The sequence below is a fragment of the Rhinopithecus bieti genome, unplaced genomic scaffold (assembly GCF_001698545.2).
Source record: "Rhinopithecus bieti isolate Rb0 unplaced genomic scaffold, ASM169854v2 scaffold_1304, whole genome shotgun sequence".
NCBI classification, from domain to species: domain Eukaryota; kingdom Metazoa; phylum Chordata; class Mammalia; order Primates; family Cercopithecidae; genus Rhinopithecus; species Rhinopithecus bieti.
In genome coordinates this window covers 788,849-812,146 of record NW_016803307.1, presented here as the reverse complement: position 1 = coordinate 812,146, position 23,298 = coordinate 788,849, and the positions used below count along the sequence as shown (strand labels likewise).

At 40.5% G+C, this 23,298-nt stretch overlaps 1 protein-coding gene across 1 annotated transcript in view; it reads right to left on the bottom strand.

Annotated features, from left to right (window-relative positions):
* The window catches only part of GCLC (glutamate-cysteine ligase catalytic subunit), a 47,706-nt gene that overhangs the window by 8,181 nt on the left and 16,227 nt on the right, over positions 1–23,298 (bottom strand). The window contains exons 2-11 of the mRNA XM_017872923.1: positions 16,859–16,971; positions 15,214–15,396; positions 10,564–10,677; positions 8,917–8,975; positions 8,685–8,818; positions 3,601–3,675; positions 3,015–3,131; positions 1,908–2,046; positions 1,337–1,449; positions 228–320 (exon numbers count right to left, since the gene is read on the bottom strand). Of these exons, the coding sequence (XP_017728412.1) occupies positions 228–320; positions 1,337–1,449; positions 1,908–2,046; positions 3,015–3,131; positions 3,601–3,675; positions 8,685–8,818; positions 8,917–8,975; positions 10,564–10,677; positions 15,214–15,396; positions 16,859–16,971 (1,140 nt within the window). The remainder of the gene's footprint in view (positions 1–227; positions 321–1,336; positions 1,450–1,907; positions 2,047–3,014; positions 3,132–3,600; positions 3,676–8,684; positions 8,819–8,916; positions 8,976–10,563; positions 10,678–15,213; positions 15,397–16,858; positions 16,972–23,298) is intronic.

Genomic DNA, 23,298 nt, shown 5'->3' with positions numbered 1-23,298 from the left:
CATGCCATTCCCAAGCCATCTCCTAATTCCCCATCTGGGTCTGGAAGCCCTTTGCCCACATCTATTCTCAGAAATCAACCCTCCATAACTTGGACTGACTTGTTACCATGCACATACTTAATTTTTATTTTATATTTAAGAGCCTTCTGATAGCAGCATCAGAAGGGTGATGAACAGCTGGCGAAAGAGTACTTTTGAATCAGTTCTTGCTGATGCATGTGTCTTACCTCCATGGGTCGAAATTCTACTCTCCATCCGATATCTGAGTTTGGAGGAGGGGGCTTAAATCTCATTGTCTGCCAATTTGTGGACTGAATATTCTATGATACAAAAGCACAGAAGAAAACCAACTTTTCATACATCCAGGAAAATATTAAGATGATCTGATATTTAATTAGGAAAGAAGACTGCTCACTGTCCATACCAAATTTCTTCAACTGACAAAGACAAAAAGGTACAATTTAAGATTTTCTTGGAGTGTGCTCTTTCAGGAAAATAAAACAGCAAGTGTTTAACAAAAGCTAGAGGCTCTATCCCTGCAAGCTTAATCCCACCCAGCTCCTACTCCCTACCTCCCACCTAGGGGGCAGCAGCTGAAGAGCCACGGGGCCCCCACCTTCATCCCTGAGAGTTTTAGGAGCCAGCCTGCCATTCCAGGTGACACTGGACACTTTCATCTGAGAACCCTGTCACACAACAGTTGTTTCCTTTCTTCCTCCTCTCCTGGGAATGCTGCTGCTTCAATGACCCCAGAGCCTAAGAAGGGTAGCTGTTTCTCAAGACATTGGGAGAGAGTTCTTTCTTGGCCCTAACCATCTTGGGATCTGATGGCAAGACTGGAAGGATTTATATCTTTGTGAGTTTGGTGGGGGAAAGAAAGGGGATATAGGTGGTATTTCAAAAGGTATATATGTCAATGTCTACATATAACATGACACAGAAATAAGCCTACGAGAAGCCTATCTACAAAAAAAAAAAAAAAAAAAGGGGTATGTCTGAAGCACTGAAATAACTGATGAGGTTATTTTTTGTGTAGTGTATGAATTTTTCACCACTAGGCAAATAAGAAAATACTGAACAACAGCAAAAAAATATAATAAGTGAGATAAACAGTAAGAATCGTAAAATAAGAGTACTTGAAACCAATTTTTCATTTGTTCAAGTTCTTTTCTGCACTGGGTAAATGAAAGTCTTACGAAATTTCTTTTGTATTCTTCACAGGTACAGAAAACTGCCTCCCCATGTTGGTTTGTGAAGTGAAATGCATATAAAACAGAGGATTCTAGACTCTCAGAAGTCAATAAATAAATACATAAAAACAAAACTGAGGAGATACCTCAAAATGGTCAGACTCATTAGCATCATCCAGGTGTATTTTCTCTTCAAACAGTGTCAGTGGGTCTCTAATAAAGAGATGAGCAACATGCTGGGCCAGGAGATGATCAATGCCTGCAAAGAGAGATCATATGGGAACTCACTGCAAAACGGGAGATACCACTTCCTCTTAGTCCAGAAAGATGACAGGATAGCTCAGGAAGTTTGAAGAAAGGGTGTCTAGAAGCCTGAAATAGCTGGTTTGATTAGTATCCTCACGTTGCCCAGTATTTTATCCTGCGGACACTGCAGAAATGTCAGCGTTTTATTCACTACTTACTTACACAATGCCTGCTGGGGCACTGGTGTGGACCTACACACAGACCTCCAAAGTAAGCTCCTTTTGCTAAAAGTCAAGAAGATCTCACAAGTATTTGGAACCTGAAACTTTAGGAACAAGCAGCCTCATAAGGAAAGTTAAAGACTTCACACTAAAAATAGAAACCAGACCAGGAGTCAGCAAAAAAGTGTATAAGAGCTTTGAAGAACTAAAGGCGTACAATTAAACTCAGAAAGATGCAGTGGGAACCCACCTTCCTGCAACAGCTGTTCGTAGATCTCTTTATCTATCGTCAAGTCGATGTCATTATATTTCTCACCACACTTAGATAAATAGCTGTCTATTGAGTCATATCGGGATTTACTGATCCTATAGTTACTGTTCTTCAATGGCTAAAGATTAAAAATATATATAAATGAATATGCTATATAAAATGAGTTGAAAATATTTTATATATGATAATTATATAAAACCTCAACATAAGATACAGAAAAAAAGTTAGTGAGCCCTAAAAAGTATTATTAAGGAAATTATATTTTTTAAAATCTGAAGGTAATTTAAATACCCCTTTTTTTCTAGTATGATTTAAATATACTTTTTTCTTTTAAAAGCAGATCACTTTCATTTTTATTAAGCTAGGGAAAATAAATGCTAAGGTTAAAAGCAAATAAATAAATCTATAATGTAAGATAAACCTATCAAAATAATTTATCCTTTAAAGTTTATTTCTACTTAGAAAGCATGTTCAACAATTTATGAACAATTACATGAAGACCAGAGCAGCAGTAGTATAGCCCTGGTTAAGAATATCAAAAACACTTATGAGGACTCCTTTAAAAACACCCCTGTTCAGGTCCCATCCTAGAGATTCTTATTTAGTAGGTCTAGGATAGGGTCTCGGTGTCTATTTTTAAAGATTTCCATGGGTGGTTCTGAGGCACACCCCTTGCTGGAGAGATGCAAGGGTTACTTTACAGTTCAACATGCAAACAAGAGGTGCCATCTCACCCTTATTAGTCAATGCCTAACCTTTTACATGAAAAAAGAATCTCTGACACAAATTATACTTTCCACGGCAGAAAGCACCATATACAAAACACTCATGTGGCACCCAAAAGCCTTTTGGTAAAAACAGCCATCAGCACTTCCAAAATATAGAAAAATGGCACTACTAATTTTAAATGAAGCTAAAACAAATACAGACATCAACATATGATAAAATTAACTCCCAACCTAGACCAAATCTTTTCCTCACTTCAGATAAAATTTCAGGGAGACATCCTGAAATTGCAAGTAGTTATAAAAGATCCATTTTTACCTGCTTGATTTAAAAGGGCTATTAAGGAACAATAATTCCCACCTCCAGTCCTCTCTCCTCCCGAGTTCTATCATCTACAGATGCAGAAATCACTCCCCAGCGACAATCGATGTCTGACACATAGCCTCGGTAAAAGGGAGATGCAGCACTCAAAGCCATCTAAAAACAAACAAAAGTCAGCTGCAAATTCAAAGTGTCACTTACATGCTAAAAAAAGCTCCATGCAGTTATATTTCTGATAAAAAATAATCAGTTTATGCAACTCATACAGAGCTCCACCACACGTAGCTGTGCCTATCTTACAGTGAAATATACCAGGAAGAATCCAGTTCCTTGGGTTTGATTCACTTAAATCATCCTCTCTCTAATGTGAGGACATGAAGTATGGGAGAGGGAAAATGGCCACATTCAAACTTGACGTTTAACAAATCAATGTTGTACTAGCAACAGTAAACTTCTACAGTGTAGACTCTCAGTTCACTATACCTAAACCTGCATACTACTTATATTAGTCCATCTCTCACTGAGGTCTTAACTGGACTTAAATAGCACACCATCAGTAAATTCTGCATATGCTATCTTATTTCCTACGAAGTAGTATTTAAAATAAGAGGTAATTTATACTTACAACAATTGGACAGATAGTAGCCAACTGATCATAAAGGTATCTGGCCTCAGATATACTGCAGGCTTGGAATGTCACCTGTTTAAGAATTGCAAAGTTATTAACACCAAGGAATCATTAGCATGCTCCCCAAGCAGTGAAATCAGATAAGGAAGGTGCTGGGGAGAGAGGGGCAAGTTAACAATGCTTCATTAATGGCAACATTTAATGCAAGAGTTTTGTTTAAAAGTTGTCTTAGGTGAATTTAACTAGAAAATGGTATTTAATTATGTTCCACTGCCTATAGGCAACTAATATAAATAACCAAGGTCCTAAGTGAAATAAGATTAAGTAGTCAAAAAAGAAAAATAAGACACAGACATACAATGACCTTTAGCAAAGCATTTTCTCTTCTACTGGCTTGTTGCCTTCCTATCCCTTCAGTTAGTGAGGGATGCAAAAGGGATTTGGACATGCTAACTATTGTTTCCTTTCCCTTCCTTTCGTTTTCCTTCCCTTCCCTTTTCTTTTCTTTCTTTCCTTTTTTTTTTTTTTTTTTTTTTGAGATGGAGTCTCACTCTGTCACCCAGGCTGGAGTGCAGTGGCATGATCTCGGCTCACTGCAAGCTCTGCCTCCTGGGTTCACGCCATTCTTCCACCTCAGCCTCCCGAGTAGCTGGGGCTACATGTGCCCACCACCACGCCCGGCTAATTTTGTTTTTGTATTTTTAGTAGAGATGGGATTTCACCGTGTTAGCCAGGTTGGACTCGATCTCCTGACCTCGTGATCCGCTCGCCTCGGCCTCCCAAAGTGCTGGCATTACAGGCGTGAGCCACCGCACCCAGCCAACTATTGTTTTCAAACTTCACTGGTGGCAGTATGGTGAAGAGCTTGGAAGGGGGCAAGACTAGAAAGACAGGGAAGCAGTTAAAATACTGCACCTGTCAAGGAAAAGGCTGAGGAAGGATGTAGGGGAGAGTGATACTAAAGTCAAAGTAGCAGGCACTGGTGAAAAAGGGGAGACTGAGAGTAGGGGGTGGCTTAGGTTTTGGCTTGGGTGTTCAGAGGTTAGAGATAAAGAGGTGTCATGACGTGATGGACTTATGAGGCCAAGAGAACAGACAGAAAAAGAGGTCCTCTAAGTGGCTAGGTCTCCAGGGCTGGTGCTCAGAAGAAAAATCTGAGTTGTAGAAATACCTGGGGAGTAGGCTCAGATAATGTCCTGAAGATGGGGAGATCACCCAGGAAGCCTGCACAAGGAGGGTAGGTAGGACACTTCAGAGTTAGGCAGAGAAAAAGATCATATAACTTGGTGAGCATAAATTCTTTGTTACCCAACAGAAACCAAAACCAAAAACAAAAGACCTGCTTTTTTTCCAAGAGGGTAGAAGGGACAAGGAACACAAATGTGTTTGTGTTAGCACATTAGTAATAACTGCAAGTTGGCAACAGTTTTAATCTCCTCTGTTGTTGTTATTCAATAACGACAGTTTGAATTTCGTGTTATTCAATAACGACAGCTTGAATTTAGTGTTGGAACACGAAATAATTTCAGTGTTGAAGACTTGAAATAACAGCAGCTAAGTGAATATTTTACTGTTACAATCTCAACTTGTTAGTTCCAATGGTTTTAGCTAGATCTCAACTTTGTTTTCCACAGCAGACAACGTCTATTGGAGACTCAAGTTTGCCTGCTCAATTATAATCGCATTTCATGTCAGTGTGGAGACTATATTAACTAGTCATTACTAGTTTAATAATAATTAATAGTTAATTCAACACAGAGAAAAGCTGTGTCATGGGCACCAAAGAATAAGAGTTTCAAAGGTTAAAGTAGACAAAGATTGGTAAGGGTTGGCAATTAGGTCACTGATAACCGAACCAAGGGGAGTTGCTGCAAAGAGGTGGGAACTTGGAAATCACTTTGCATGTGGCATGAATTACACGAGCAGTGATGAAATGGGAGCTGGCACGCAAAGTCTTCATGCACTTATTTGCTGAATTGGAAGCTCCAGAAGGGCGGGGATCTTTCTTCCCATTCTCTATCCCAAGTGTGCAGGACAGTGTCTGACACCTGGTTAGTGCTTAACAAATGAGAATCTTGAAAAAAAAAAAAAAGAGGGTGCTAAAGAGGATAACATAAGGTCAAAGGTATGGTGAGAAACCTGAAAGACAGGGACCCCAAAGGCCAACTGACAAGGCATTGAGATTTAAAGAAAAACAAAAAACAAAAAACGACATGTTTCCCAAGTATTTTGACTAAAGAATTATTTTGAACATGCATCTCTTAGTTTTTTTATGTCTTTTTTGTGTTACTCTTAGGTATTTTAGTGTGTGTCATTTTTGTTTTTAAAAAGATACTATGAGAAGCAGGTTTTCTTTCCAGTTTTTCAATTGACTTCTCTCAGATGGCCTAGTACACAATACATAAGTCGTAGGTGAATCCTGGGAAATCCAACCCCAGAGAAGTATACAACAGTGAAGTGACTTAGTTATTTTAAATACCTTTAGTAATTAGCTTTCTTACTCTAGGGCTGATATGCAATCATCAAATTAAATAGGACATCACTGTGGATAATGGCTTTAATGGAAGGAAAAAAAAGTTCTTATACCTTAAAAAGCTTTGAATACATGAGTAATTTGGGCTTCTAGTGTCCTTTTAAAGCATCATATAAAGGAGACGCACAATGCTGCCAGGAAGCTGATGGGGGTGGGGCTGGGGGTGGAGGCAGGAACTAAGGAAGATATATGTTCGAAACCTAAACATCTAATCTAAACTTTATCTACAACCCAGATTTGAAGTCACATGACTTTGGGGGGGGGGGGGGCTCTCATAACCTGTCATGAACTTTGTGCTTTTTTTTTGGAGACAAAGACTTGCTCTGTTCCCCAAGTTGGAATGCAGTGGTACAATCTTGGCTCACTGCAACCTCCGCCTCCCAGGTTCAAGCGTTTCTCATGCCTCAGACTCCTTAGTAGCTGGGATTACAGGCACATGCCACCACGTCTAATTTTTGTATTTTTAGTAGACAGGAGATTTTGCCATGGTGGCCAGGCTGGTCTCAAACTCCTGACCTCAAGTGATCTGCCTCCCAAAGTGCTGGGATTACAGGCATTAGCCACCGCGCCAGGTTGTGAACTTGGTGCTTTTTAAGTGATTCCTGAAAAGCCCCAGAACAGTCAAGAATTTGAATGTGGTTAAAATGCTTTTTGTGTTATACAGTAAGTCTTCCATTAGCCTTAAAAAACTACTTTAAAACTATTTTTTCTGCTTTACTGTAATAAGTAGTTTCTTTTTTTTCCCCATCTCTCTAATGATACATAATAGACGTACACAGCTTCAGGGCACACGTGATAATTTAATACATTCATATAATTTGTACAGATCAAATCAGTGTACTTGGGAAAGAAGTTGTTTTAGCGTTCCACTGAAGAGATATGAAGCAGGGATTCTGGCGGTGAACTGGCAAAATTCATTTCATGTGCCACACATGAAATGCTTTATCTGTGCTAATGATTTAAGTGGCGTAGTGAAACTGTACATGTCACTGGGAAAAAGAAAACTTAACCTACACCCATGACAAAGCTTACACTGGATGGAAAAGTTCTATCTACAAGCAACAAAAATATTGATCATCTACCACTATGGAACATTTATGGGTATACATACAGTGTTTCAGTGGAAAGAAATCCCTTTGAAACTATATCAGAGAAACTATGCGGTCCTTGGCAGAACACCCTGGTTTAATATTAAACCAAGAAAAGGCAATCAATACGCTAACAGCACTTACACAATTCTAAAACCATGTACTGTAAGCTTTAGAACTTAATGGTTTTCTTTAGAAATACTTGTAATTAAGATAGGAAAACAAATATGCAGTTAAAAGTTGAAAAATCTTTTTTCGTGAAGTGTGATTGTTTATGTTTATTTGGAAGTCACCTATTTTATACTACCTATAAATGTCAAGAAAACAGAAAGAAATGATCCTCAGTCATGTTATTTAAACACATTCAGAATGGAAAAATCTGATTCTAGCATTCAATTTGGATTATACTTAGTTTTGAAAATAAACAGACCAGAGATATATGCACAAGAAATGCGTGTACATGCTGTAGCTGTCTGGGGTGAAGGAAGGCTGGGATCTGAGCCTCTGCATTGAGAGAAGTCAGGCTGGGGGCTCAGAAGGGTCTTAATGGGTCCAGGCTCTGCACGGCCCCGCGCCTCTAAGGACGCTGTTTTTAATCAGCTGAAGTAATCAGAACTGGATAAAATTTCCTTGGACATTAAATAACAAGCAGCCTCTCTCTTTTACTTCCATTAGTTAAGGCAATAAAATAAATATTAGCTTAGAGTCAGATCTAGAAGGGGACTTAATATCAGCCCTTCTTTCAAATGACGAAAAACCTGAGCCAAAAGAAGTAAAGGGAGTTGCCCAAATACCTGAGTAGTGACAGAGCCAAAACCCAACTGCAGGCTTGCGTGTGGCCACCTGACGGGTTCCATGCTCTTCCATTCCGGTCTTAAGCGTGCTTGGACACTCACGGCCAGGGGCACCATAATTCAAACAGATCCAGGAAAATTTTTTAATGGGTAAACAAAGACAGGCTCCTGTATACTTCACTCAGGGGCAAGACAAACACAAGCTGCTAAGTTATTTACTCTTTTTATACCTCTAGACAGTTTTGCACAAATCCCTTGGATCACAAAATCATTGGAATACTTCCATTAGAGCTCATTTTCAGAGTTTGGAACAATATTTAAGCCACCTCATTAGCCTGTCACAAGATGGCAGTAAAAACTAGGCATATAAAAAGAGAAGAGAAACAATGACAGATATATTGCATTTTAAGTTAACTGAAATTACAGTTATAAAGGTATATATACCGTGCATACCTTTGTGGTGAACCACAGAGTCTGTAGAACGATTAGTCATAGACAGCTACCAATGAATTTGCTAATATAATTTCACTGTTTTCCAGAAAGGCATACCAGCTACCATTTCAACCTCATTATGTGATTTTTGGAACAGGAAACATACATATATAAAGAAGCTAAAAAACAGAAATGGATGGAACACTTCGCCTCTCTGTATGTTTGAAACAATACCTGAAGACAGCAATTGCCCATTCCAAATCCCATGGCATCCATGTAAATATGATCTGGCTTAGAAGCCCTTGAAGCTTCATCATCCTCAGGAAATGTTTCTATAAATGGAGATGGTGTATTCTTGTCCTTAAATACTGTATTATAAAATACAAAATAAAATGGTTTAGAATTCAGGATTAAACAACAATTCAACATGTCTCTCTCCCACCCCACCACCTCTCAGTAGACTTACTTGGTACATTGATGACAACCTTTTCTCCTCTCCTATGTCGGATATTTCTTGTTAAGGTACTAAAACAGACAACCAAACGTCATAAAGTGGTCACCTAACAGTCATCGTGTAAAAGAAGAATTTGATTACACACAAGTAAGTGGAATGAAATCATACCTCAGATTAGTTCTCTAAGACAACTCAACAGATAACGTATCTGAGTCAAGATACTATAAGGGAACTTTCTGATTAAAGGTTTTGCATTAGTATCAATTCTTTGGCTCCTGCTCAAGAATGCTGTTCTGTCTCCTGCTCAACCCCTACTCCCACGGCTCCCTTAACTTATCAAATCAATTCAGGTGTTCAAAGTCTGCCATGGTCTGCTTTCACTGTTTCCAACATGTCCCAAATTAACTCCAAAGACTTTGGTCAAACTTTAGTACCCACTTTGCCCAGGGATCTCTGGAGCCCCAATAACTTGTTCCTCCCTCCTTCAAATCTGCAGAATTAATCCTTATCCTCCAGACTCATGCTTGTTTAGTCCAGAAGCTACCAGGCACACTGTGTGGCCACTGAGTACTTGAAATATGGCTTGTCTTAAAACATGCACGTGCTGTGAGAGTAAAATATACACCAGATTTTGAAGACGTAGTACCAAAAAAACATGAAATTACTTGTGAATAAAGGATTACATGGTTCAAATAACATTTTTGGACATATTGGGTTAAATAAAATATAAAATTATGTTCATCTGGTTTTTACTTTAATGTGACTATGAGAACATTTACAATTACGTTTCTATGGGCAGTGCTGCTATAGATTCAGCCTAAATGCCACTTCTTCCATGAAGCCTGCTTTGATCCCCTCAGTCAGAAGCACCTTACTTTCTCCAAGAAGGATTTCTGGTGCATCTTTTGACATCTGTCATAATCTATCTTTTCTTGAGCAGCTGAATTATTTTTATTTTCCTTTAAACACATGACAACATATGAAGTTAGAAACTATGTCTACAATTATCTGTCTTCCCCAAAAGGCTCTGCACATAGCAAACGTGCGGGCCTGTTAAAAGTAATGAATGCTGAGAAGTCTCCATGTTGCCACTCTGGGTCAGGAGCCTAGGCTCAGGGTGACAGATGAGCATGCATTGTACAAAGCTAAGATCAGACTAGTAACAGCCTTAAAGCAACTTAAAACCTCAGAACTGAATGACAAACCAACAGAACTCGAAGTTAATGGAAGAGAAGAGAGTGCTTATTATATATATCAGGTGTTTTATAAGTTATATAGAGTAAGATGGGCAGATCACAGATACTGATGGTTAGATAGAGGGAAAAAAAGTAGAAATAACTGAAAGAAAAAAAAATCCCAGTAGGCATTTACAGACCTAGGACTGAAAATAATCTCCTCATTAAAAGAGGTCAGTGGCTCAGCTAATAACTTTGTGATGACTTGGAGAACTGACAAGCCTGGTGCACGCATCAACAACCGAGGAGGCTGGGGGTACTGAAGATGTGAACAGGTGCACATCTGCTGTCTTCTCTGGTTACTTAGGAAGACAGCCAAAACTCAGTTAATGCTCAAAAAGGATTTCTAGACAGAAACACTATACTCTCAGAAGTCAGGGGTCTAGTGAAGGGCATCTGCATTTCAACACAAAGCCATACTCACCTGAAGCGAGGGTGCTTGTTTATTGCTTCATCTGGAAAGAAGAGGGACTTGGAAGCTCCTCCTTCCACTGGGTTAGGTTTGACCTCGGGCAGTGTGAACCCAGGACAGCCTAATCTACAACAAATTGAAGAACTAAATAGATGGGATTTGTTTTCAGGAATTAATTGTGTGCAGTCTTGCCATCACTGCACCTGCTAAAGACACCTCATTTCTAGTATCCCCTTTTCAGAGGGTTTTGTGTTTACAAAACAAATGTTGTGTAAATACTGTGCCCCTTTACAACCACTCCCCACACTTCTTGCTCACAAGGATCTTCTTTTAATTCCAGCCCACTACTAACTTTATCCAAGTCTCTACTCACTCATGATCCACACAGCATTTACTCGGGTCCTCTCCATCTCTTCATCTAATAGAAAGGACTGACAGCACAGAAGTCATTTCCCTTGGTCACATCAACTGTCATGGGTGACAGGTGTCCCCCTACATGGCCTATGAGGTGTCTTCCTTTTCCATCTCTAAACTCTCAGATTATCTTTGGACCCCCTGCATGGCACCACTGCCTCCCACTTCCCGGTAGGCTCTGAATCTGGAAGGAGCCTGTTTTTTGCCTCTGTAGGTCACCTCATGAGTCCCTCAAGATTAGGGAGTATCTCTGCAGGTGTCCCCATCTACCCCTGAGATCACCCTCTGAAGTCTGAAACCCAACCCTTTTCTCTTACTTAAGGAGCTCTACTTTCAACACAGAAAAATGAAGCTCCATATTTATTCCTAAGTGTAAAGCTCAAATTCCACATCACTTTTAGTGACGGCCCCAGTTTTTCCAAGTTAGGAATTTGAGGTCAATATATTACATGTGCTGTGAGGGAGGACAAAGACTAAGTGAAAGCCAAACAAGGGAGGAGTTTAAAATCAGTGGGAAGAAACTTTTGGCTTGAGGGTCAAGACTAGCTCATATCTTTTTAAAAAAAAAAATTATTTTTTTTTTCTGAGACAAGGTCTTGCTCTGTCTCCCAGGCTGGAGTGCAGTGGTGCAGTCATAGCTCAGTGTAGCCTTGAACTCCTGGGCTCAAGTCATCCTCCTGCCTCAGGCTCCTGAGTAGCTGGGATTACAGGCGTAAGCCACTGTACCCACTTTTTTTTTTTTAGGGATGCGGTCTCACTATGTTGCCCAGAATGGTCTTGAACTCCTAGGTTCAAGTAATCCTTCTGCCTCGGCCTCCTAAAGTGCTGGGATTACAGGCGTGAGCCACCACACCTGGCCATCCATGCCTTATTTTTAACCCCTACCTTTTCTTAACATAAAATAAAGTATGTGTTGGCTGCCCATATCCACCTTGTAAACAACTGAAGGTAGTGATCTTATCTAGAAAACAGTTCCCAGCTACAAGGGTTCCTGAGAATTCTTGAAGTTATGTGCATTATTTACTATGAGCCGACAACCTTAGGAATAGTCCTTTGGGAGAGTAACAAACTTAAACCTAAGGGGATTCCTTGCTCACCAGAATCAGATTGGATGAAGAGAGAATGAGAATGTGTTTGTGTGGCAGGGAGAAGGTAGAATCAGAACTTGCATCTTCGGACACCTATGGCACTGCTTCATTTTGGACCAGTGCTGTCCCACAGAACTTTCTGGAGTGATGAAAATGTTTAATATCTCTACTATCCAAAACAACGTGGTAGTCACTAACCACATGGGTACTGAGCCCTTGAAATGAGGCTAGTTCCTCAGTCACATCAGGAACTATAATTTTCATTTTATATAATTTTAATTTTAAATTTAAATAGTCACATGGTTACTGTTTTGGACTACAGTTCTGCACTACAGAGTTTTGCATCTTTATAAAGAAAGTCACCCTGTTTACACTTAAGAACCAGAGCACTCCTTTCTCTCTTGATCCTATACTACAACAAAACTTTATCATTTACTGTGGATGTATAGGGAGGCTTCTAACCACTAAATAACTAATAATTATTTTGTCAAGTCCCAAAATACCTTCCTATATGGACAGGGTATAAAAAAATTACACATATAATTTTTTCAAAATTACAGGTTTTTAGAATAAAGCTTATTCCTCTGTCTCAACTCTCCCTTCACAATAACTTAAGATGTTGAATCTTTTTATTTTTATTTATTTATTTATTTTGAGATGGAGGGTTGCTTTGTCACCCAGGCTGGAACAGAGTGACACAATCTCAGCTCACAACCTCCACCTCGCAGGTTCAAGCGATTCTCCTGCCGCAGCCTCCCGAGTAGCTGGGATTACAGGCACATACCACCATACGTGGCTAATTTTTGTATTTTTTGTAAAGATGAGGTTTCACCATGTTGGCCAGGCTGGTCTCGAACTCCTGACTTCAGGTGATCTGCCTGCCTTGGCCTCCCAAAGTGCTGGGATTATAGGTGTGAGCCACCATGCCCACGCATTTAGCGCACGCTAAATCTTTTTTAAAAAGGCAACTATCCCATATGGCACCATTCTCAAGGTAAGGGACATATTAGGTTTAACCCAAAACTTTATTTTCTGGCCCAGAAGGAAATACCACTGCCCATCAATCCTATATGTTCTTCAGCTTTAATATATAAAACAGTTCTGGTTTGTGTTACAAATCCCCTCCCACTTTCTTAATTTGCTAAGTGAAATGTACAACCCTCTTAATGTTAAGTGGGAGAAAAAGGAAAATATAAGGTATTACATTTTCCAGTTCACTAGAAGTTGTCATTTAACATCTGTAACCTACTCCTTGGCCTCTACTCTAGTATTCTAAGGTTTTCAGGACAATGACCTATAGCAAAAGCCTTGATGTGTCTTCTCTTCCCAGCAGTTCACCGACTCTGCCATCTTTTAAACCACACACTTTTCCTATCACCAGCACCCACCAGCATCCAGGCAGCCCTTGTCTCTCCACAGGCAGCTCGCTCACTCACTTCCTAGTAAGCCCTGGCACCTACAGCCCAAGTGAGGGCTGCAAAGCAAAAAGGGGATGCCATTCACCCAACCCAGCCTTCTCAAGGCCTCCAACTGTTTTTAGGAGAACAACTAAAATTTGTGGTTAACCTGACCTGCCTGCCAATTACCTGCCAGCTTCCCTTTACCCCATACTTGCACTTCCTCCTCAGCCTCCTAGTCACACTGGCCAGCTTGCTTTCTTCTAGTTCCCAGGAAGTCCCCGCTTGCTTGGCTCATCCTAGGACTTCTACACAAACTGCTTCCCCTCCCTAAGACTTTCCTCCGCTCCCCATTCCTATTTCACTCCTCCTGGAATCTTGGACATGCCACCCCCTCTCCCTCCACCCACCAGAGTCCACTGGATACCCAGGTTGTACTCTTTGCTCCTCATCTCCTCCTCCTAGCATGGCCCCACTTTGACACGTATTGAATCTATGGGTGTTTGATTGTCCTTCGTCCCCCCAGCTCCAAAGAGACAGATCTGTCCATCCTCACTCATGACAGCATGTCCATTCTGCCTGCAGCAGGCACTCAAGTGTCTGAGTGAATGGCAGGGCCAGTGATTTTTCACCTCCTCTTTCAAACATTAGGTCGAAGAAATGTGCCCACTCTAATCAAAACAAATCTGTCCACCCTCACCCAGCTGGGATTTTCCTTATGGTGGGGAGAGGGAAGTGGCCTGTACATACAGAATGAAGGTATCACAGAAATAGAGACGTTTCTATAAATGTTAGATGGCTGGCTTAAATAAGTTTTCAACTATTTAGATGTTACAACAGAGATATAAAAAACAATAAAATTCCCATTTAAATGCCCCTCTGAGGCCAGTGATATGACCCTGAATGGCTGATGGACATTTATCAGAGAAAAGGTATAAAAATAGTTCAAAGTGTTCTCTCCACCATGGATACCAACCCCCAGAGCTCCTTTGAACTTTGAGGAGCAAAGTATACTGTCACAATCTGACAGACACCTAGCATAGATAAATCACATTCATGCTTTGGCAGAAATGTATTTTTACATAGAGGTTCTATGTATAACATATATGATATTCATGTACCTCATTCTAAGCGAAGAACATCATTTCACTATTTACTTTTACGTACTTTTGGTCATAACTAGATTTGATGACAAACCCTAAATCTTCTTTTCAGGACAATATGCAGGGACCTAACGACTCATGTTGTTCATAGAGTATCGGTATCGACAGTGCTTTGGGTGCACCACAGACCCTCCGATCTGCCATTGAAGCCACCATATGCTAGTACGTAAATGCTCCTTTTTGAAAGTGCATGAGGGCACAACCATCACAGTCACCAGGGGATAGTATTCCAGAAGCTTTGGCTACTGCTTACAGAGTCAGAACTGTGTGGCAGGCATGCTGCTGCCTCCACCCTCGCCTGCGGCAGACACGGCCACACTGCTGGTCTGTCATCACAGTATCCTGGTCTTTCCCACTGAGCCCCACTGAGTGTGCTCACCACGGTGCGGCCACCACAGCTGACAGAAGCTGGCATGCAACTGTGCCTGCAGCTCTACTGTTACAGAGTCTAGCAAGTGCCGTGTATAAAAGATAAACTGTCTGTATACACTGTAGGGTGGAAGAGGGGATTGGAGGGTGGAATGCCTGGGTTGTGACTTGCTCTTTTCATTACCTGTATCTCTGAGAGATCTGCTGGGGCATGTTAATATGGGAACTAACCTGGGAAATGAAGTTATTGTGCAAAGAGCCTGATTTTCTTCTAATATAGAAGTAGCCTCCTTCCGGCGTTTTCGCATGTTGGCCTCAACTGTGTTGAACTCGGACATCGTTCCTCCGTAGGGCTGTCCCGGTGTCCCTTCAATCATGTAACTCCCATACTCTGGTCTCCAAAGGGTGGGATGGCTATGGAGGAGGAATAATTTAGTTCCATCTTATTCTTCTGCTATAGTCTGCTCAATTTTTAAGTTTTTAAAGTTGCTTTAAAAGTGTAGAAACCATTAGGTATAAATGAAGCTAAGAACTCCTTCATAGTTTCCAGTGATTATTACTTTTTCATAGCTATTCAACTACATAAGGGTCAACAAGTATTGGGTCCAAAATGTTTTCTTCTTTTGAGCAGAGTCTCACTCTGTCACCCAGGCTGGAGTGCAATGGCACAATCTCGGCTCACTGCAACCTCTGCCTCTCTGCAACCTCTGCCTCCCAGGTCCAAGTGATTCTTGTGCCTCAGTCTCCTGTGTAGCTGGGATCACAGATGTGCACTACCACACCCAGCTGATTTTTGTATTTTTTAGTAGAGATGGGGTTTTGCCATGTTGGCCAGGCTGGTCTCGAACTCCTGGCCTTAAGTGATCCGCCTGCCTCGGCCTCCCAAAGTGCTGGGATTACAGGTGTGAGTCACCGTGCCTGACCCAAAATCTTTATAAATAACTGAAAATGCACACAGAGCATTCACTGTCTGGGACAAACTAACCTACTCTGCAGAGAAGGAGATGAAGCCTTAAGGGTTCTTTCAATTCAGTGCTGCCCTCCAAACTCAAATGCAGCTTCCCCAAAACGAATGAGTAGAAAATGAACAGAGGAGGATATACTCCCCTTCCCTCCCCGTCTCTCTCCTTAAATGCAGGAATATCTTTAAAACGTGCCAGGTCAGGCACGGTGGCTCATGCCTGTAATCCCAGCACTTTGGGAGGCCGAGGCAGGCGAATCACAAGGTCAGGAGATGGAGACCATCCTGGCTAACATGGCGAAACCCTATCTCTACTAAAAATACAAAAAATTAGCTGGGCGTGCTAGTGGGCACCTGTAGTCCCAGCTACTCGGGAGGCTGAGGCAGAAGAATGGCGTGAACCCAGGAGACACAGCTTGCAGTGAGCCGAGATCGCACCACTGCGCTCCAGCCTGGGTGACAGAGCGAGACTCCATCTCAAAAAACAAACAAACAAAAATCATGCCAGCCAACAAAACCCATCCGCAAGTTGTATCTTGCACCATGGTTTGTGATCCCAGTTATACGCTTCCGCAATACATTTTTTTCCCAAACATATTTGAATAAAAAACAGGCTTTATATTTATTTACTGTACAAAGTGCTTCATATATTAATGTACTTAATTCCAACACCTTAGGTAGGTATTGCTATTATCTTTACAGACGAGAGAACTGAGGCACAGAACAGTTAAGTAACTTGCCCAAGGTTATTCAGCTATTGAGTAAAGGAACCGTGATTTGAAACTCTGTCAACCTGAAACCAGAGCCTATACTCTTAACTGTTATGCTACCCTGCCTCCAATAACTGAGAAAAAACTCTACATTCTAGTAGTTTTAGCAGTTTCAGAAACACTAAATCAGCATATGAGAGCTTACTTTGGGTTTGTCCTTTCCCCCTTCTCTTGTAGAGTTTCAAGAACTTTCTCCCCAGACAGGACCAACCGGACTTTTTTATTTTCATGATCAAAAGATACCAACATGTATTCCACCTATTGAAAATAAAGGTGAGAAAAATTAACATTCTTCCAGACTTGTTTTCAGCGTGACCTCCAGAAGAAAAAGGCAGGGAAACGTGAAGTCTGTAAAGGATCCACAGTAACTCCAGTCAGTCACATTTGCTTACAGTACAGCACAAAATAAGTGTTCATATGCATAATATGGAAAGCTGCAGAAAGGATCAGTCAGTAGTGCCACTTCCACCCCTTCTTTCCTCTGTCCTACTTAATATCCTATGGAAAGGTCAATACCCATTTTGACAAGCTGTACGTCAAAAAAGAAGTATTTTGGAGCAAAGATTCTGGAAACCGCTGTTGTAAAAAAGAAGCTGCATTTTAAAATTTATTTCCTCAGTTGGCTTATTATAAGTTTAAGAAAGAGGTTATCTGGACATTGCAGTCAAGGTAGCTTACACTTACTTATTGGCAGAGTAGTAAGTAAGGTAGATTACACTTTCATAATCCTACTACCAGTCCCACTTTTGGAGAGTTAAACCATAACCATGAATATACCGTGTGGAGAAGTTATTTTAGGGGTTTCAACAATGTAATCTGGGTTTATCTCAAGTAATTTAAGACAAATTCTCCACTCTGAAACCATATACAATTTACAATGCAGGGTGCACTGGTGCATTTATTAACAATACCTGGTGGAATTCTAATAAAAATAAAGACTTAAACACCAAAGTCAGACTTCTGGGCAGAATACAACTGGAACCTACTTTTGTTTTTCCTGAAATTGCATGCTTTCAATTATGATAGTTGGCATGAACAGTGAAGATTATGAATCACTATGTGTGACTGAAACAAAACATCCACTATCCACACATAAGTGAAAAGATACGGAATTATTCAGGCAAACCCTTGAATGTACCCTTTGCACATGGCACCAAGAGAATTACTACAGAGGTAGGAAACTGACTCCTCACAAGGCAAACCAGGCCACAGTGTATTTCGTTTGGCCTACAATAGTAGTTTAGAAAAAAAAAAAAGGGCAGGCAACAGTATATCCACTATTTCCCAGACATTTCACATGTAAATCTAGGTTCTCAGTCTTAAAACAATACCCAGAAGCTCAGCATGAAGCCTGTGACTGTGTGGCTGGGCTGTCTGCTTCTCAGGGGTGCACACTGTCTGCAGTTTATTCCCTTATTTATGTGTATTTCCCTGGTCTTGGAAGGCATTTGGGTCATTCATCCTCATCACAGAAACATTAAGGGCCAAGTAATATGATTATAACGAGGAAAAAAATGTTAGTAACTATAGGAGATAACCTAGCAGATTTAAACAACAACAAAATAAACTTTCAATTAACTTTTATTAGCTCTCATCAGAATCTTTTCGCTCAAGAAATGGAAAAGGCTGCTTGATTTGGGTACATGAACCAGAAACATGAGATCTCCACCTGCACAATCACTCAGTGTCAGCTGACTAAAAAACTAGGCTGCAGAATCTGGAACCGTTCGCCACAACAATTACAGGTTGCAAGATACCATCTATAGATCTATGACTCCAGAACAGCTAAAACCTGATGGAACAGGAAACTTGGTTAAGTCTCAGAACGGGTATGTGAAAAGATACAAGTTAATCTTTAAATGAGTATAATGAGAAAGGATATGCTTTCATATATGAATCCTAATCTTCAAACCCAGCATGCAAACGTAGGCATGATCACCCATTTCACAGGTGGGCAAAGGGGCTCAGAGAGGTAAGCTACTTAAGGCCACAAGTGTCAGGCAGGGATTTGAAGCCAGCCCCGTCTGGCCTCAAGGCCCAGCACACCTTGCTGCTAGGCAAACTGTAGAGGGTGCCAATCTTGGTAAGTGAAGATAAGCTTTTTATAAAATTGTTAGTTAACCTATACAAAGCAGGGAAAAGTGATACTGCTGGATGAAACTATCTCAAATTGATTATGCTTTTATTTATTTTTTATTTTTTTAATTTTTTTTGAGACGGAGTCTTGCTCTGTCGCCCAGGCTGGAGTGCAGTGGCCGGATCTCAGCTCACTGCAAGCTCCGCCCCCCCTGGGGTTCACGCCATTCTCCTGCCTCAGCCTCCCGAGTAGCTTGGACTACAGGCACTCGCCACCTCGCCCGGCTAGTTTTTTTGTATTTTTTTTAGTAGAGACGGGGTTTCACTCCTGACCTCGTGATCCGCCCGTCTCAGCCTCCCAAAGCGCTGGGATTACAGGCTTGAGCCACCGCGCCCGGCCGATTATGCTTTTATTTTATGGAAGGGGTCCTAACATTATATCATGGAAGCTGAGCTGTAACAACAGTTACAGTCATAGATTTAAACAGATGAATTGGCCCATCCCTCAGGCCCAGGACAGAACTCACTTATTCTATGCAGCATTCCTAGCTCCCAGCCAGGAGGAAATGTTCCTTCTTCAGTACCTCCTCTATCACTCACTTAGACTCCAACTGATCTGCCTGGCATCTGCTACTGGAATTAAGTTATTTGCTTAACTAGATAACATGCTTCCTAAAGAAAGTCTAAGAGATACTTCCTTGCTTACTGAGTGCATCATTTATTTGTTACCAAATGAGCAAAAACTTGTAGCAATGATATAAACTAAGTTGCAATAACTTGTTAGTTTCCTAATTTTGAAAAAAACTGAAATCCTTAGTTTTCAAATTCATTCTTAGCCCACAAGTTTCAAACACGGGTAGGGCAAAAGAACAAAAAGTTCAAGCTCATTTTGAGTTTTAAACATCAGCCAAATGGATGACATTTAAAATGTTAACAAACCAAACTCTCCTCAATTAAAGTATAATCACTTCATGATCTCATTAAGCAAATGAAACAGAAAAACATCAGAATATTTACCAAATGACAAAGAAAACCAAATTTACTTTTCAATAGAATGTAATCAGTTGGAAGCCTCGAGAATTTCCTGAAGGTTTTTCAAACTAAAATTTAATGCCTTCTGAAGTGCTCCTTCTCTGCAGTCACCTTGATCTTTCTGCACTAATCCTCAAAGAAGTTCTTCAACCTTTTAGCTTTTTGTTAAACAACCCCGCCACCTCAACACATTTATGTTTATTTCCGATTAGAGCCTGTCTTATATGAGCATTCTGAATCGTAACCGCATCTTTAAAAGCCAAACTAGAGCTGAAATGGGGTTTGACGCAATAACCTAGATGACTGGTGATAATAAAAAGTGATACATTAAGACAATGCTTTTCCAATATAAAACATCTAAAGCCCCCATACATTATTTTATGATTGCTGGATTGTATCCCCATCCTAAACTTCGTTTTTGAATCCAAAGGATAAGAGGAACAATATACAAAAGAAAATCTTAAAACAGATGTCTTTCTGTATCACAACACTGATTCCAAGGATAAAATTGTACCCGTTTTCTAACTTTGAATAGCATCTAGGCTGTAAACCCAGAATTGCAGCAACATCTAATATATTTATGTACTTTACACACATATATAACTCCAAAAGCATATAAACCCAAAGAGTATTATAAATGGGTTGCAGAGCAAACAATTCAAACTTGTGTAATTAACATATCATCTTGGAAGTAGGGGGAAAAATGCCCACTGAGCTCTACTCTCTGCAATACACAGGTCACAACGTCCTGAAGGTGACTTTGGGATACTGTTTTTTGGCACCCATCAGTTATCCTTTTAACTGAGGGAGGAGAGACCCAATAAAAATACCTGACCACTTTGCAAGACATTCAGATTTTAAATGTGCACTATTTTTACAAATGAAAATTAAAATCTCTTAGATTTCTATTGCTAAAAGGCTAAATTTTATCTTACTAGAATAAAAGCCACTACTCTCAGCTGTCATATCAAAGACAAAGACACATCTAAAAGACCAGAATAAACATCACTAATACACTACTATCTCTGAGCTGTTGAACCAAGGACAAAGACACATACAAAAGCCTAGTATGTACTTTGCTTTATGTGTGACATAGTGTTGCTAGCAACACTCTGGACACAATAATCCAAGTCATTTAATGCAGGTTTAAACAAGGGTGAGGTACTTTTATGTTAATCTGAAATTAGGCCAATAAAAAGAAATAATTTTAACTGAGGCGATGTAAGTACTCAGTACAATGCTGAATATACAGCAGACAGTGAAAATACCTGTGACAAAGAAGTTTAAGATAAGAGTCAACACAAGCTTTTAGGATTTAAGTCTTTAAACGGCATTTACCACTAGTATAAAAATTTTCTTTTCTTTCTTTTCAAAACATGTTGATACTGTACCTTAAGGGTAAGAGTTTCAGGGAGCTTAGAATTTGAGGAACGGTGGGCCTGGTGGGGTGGCTCACACCTGTAATCCCAGCACTTTGGGAGACCAAGGTTGGCAGATCACAAGGTCAGGAGATCGAGACCATCCTGGCTAACATGGTGAAACTCCATCTCTACTAAAAATACAAAAAATTAGCCGGGCGTGGTGGAGGCGCCTATGCGAGATCACGCCACTGCACTCCAGCCTGGGTGACAGAACGAGATTTCGTCTCAAAAAAAAAAAAAAAAAAAAAAAAAAAATTTGAGGAATGGCTGGGTATTTTACGAAATACTAATTTCTTAATATCTACTCCTAGAGGTAAAAACAGTGCTTAATTAGGAAACAATACAGTTCTATAATACTCAGAGCAGTTATAGGCAGTTCCCCATTTAGGGAGAAAGTTCCTTTGTCAGTTTCTGTGTAAATGAGATGAAGGAATTTCCCCTCTCAAACTATTTAACTCATCATATGCTTGACCTCTGAAGAGAAGAAACCTACACCAAGTCCTTCAGAGACTATGAACTGTGAGGTCCTACATTCCTCCCAGAGACAGCATGAGGACTTTCCCCTCCTTACCTCATGGGAAGGATCTGTATTCAGGGGGTCAGGCCAAGAGGGCAAGACAGTGAAGGGCTCCCCAGGACCTAGTCCAGGTACAGTATGTGTGCAGGGCGGGGTTTTCAGTCCCCCTACCGACATCTGGGGTTCAGGGCCAGCTCTTCCATTCCACACTGCTGGCTCTCTTGCACTGGCCCAACCAATAGTTTTGATCCTTTTGCTAGAACCACCTGTTGCTTCTCAGAGACTTAGTCTTCTCCTTACACTAACTCCTAAACAAGCCTGCAACCATTTTGAGGACTAAGGCTCTAGCTAGAGTTGATGATTCATCAGTGCCAAAAAACACCATCTTGCTGGACACGTTCCCTGGCCCCCACCCCCGGCACTAACCCCTCTGTCCTTTCATCCATTCAACAAAGCCCTTTGCTAAGCAGGTGCTGGGAATACTGTGAAGAGCCAGGCAGATGTGGCTCCTGTTCTCAGGCTTACACTGGCTGGACTGACAGCCAATAACACGCTATTGCTGAATTATCTGAATGAGCACTCGAAATGACCAAAGAGAGCTGTGCATATGTAACAGCAGAGTCTAAGCCAGTCTAGAAGATCAGAATGCTTCCTAGAGGAAGTGCCATTTAAATTTAAGTTGATTCCTGACCTGGGGACTGGCTAGGCAAAGGTGAGGGTCTAGGGATTCTTCAACATAAAATTCAACCTCCCATCAGGATCCTGGCCCCCAGGGGAGCTACACCACTGACTGCAGCACAATCACCCTCTCGCCTGTCAAAGATGCAGATCACTGCATCCACCCTGCAGAGATCATGTCAAGTAGTCACCCTCTAGGTTATAAACTGTTTTAAAGTTAGGGGCTATGCCTTCTGTCCAGAAGACTGTTTCATAGCAAAATGGTAATGACAAATATTTTTTAAAAGAAATCTCAACCATCAAGTTGGATGGCATTCATTTCCCAAACTTGGAGCACCCAAAGAGGTGTTAGCCATAGTGATATTACTTAATTTTTAAACACCCACAGTAACATACGACAACCTGAATGACAAGGCTAAAAGAGGAGCTGTGTTTTAAAAAGTAGAAAATTGAATATGAGATTCTAACACAGATGTATAAAATTACATATGGCTCAGATTTTTAAAGATGGACTCCCATGTTCGATATGTCTAATGATGACATCGCGAATATGAAAACCACTGTTTCACAAGGTAATCTCCAAGCACTTTTAGGGGACCAGTAAGTAAAGTAGAAACTGTGTGTGCTTTTGTGTACATGACACTATACATACATAACATCACACACACAACTATATTTTAAACTGATGACTGTGGATACTGTAATAATTAAATTGTTCTATGTTCCAAAAAGAAAATGTTTTAGCAGTCTCGTCTAAAGCTGTATCAAATTCTTCTAACATTTCATATATTTTGAGAAAATAGGTTTTTTTCCTCCTACTTTGAAATGCCTATACATACTAAAGAATTTCGCATGATACTA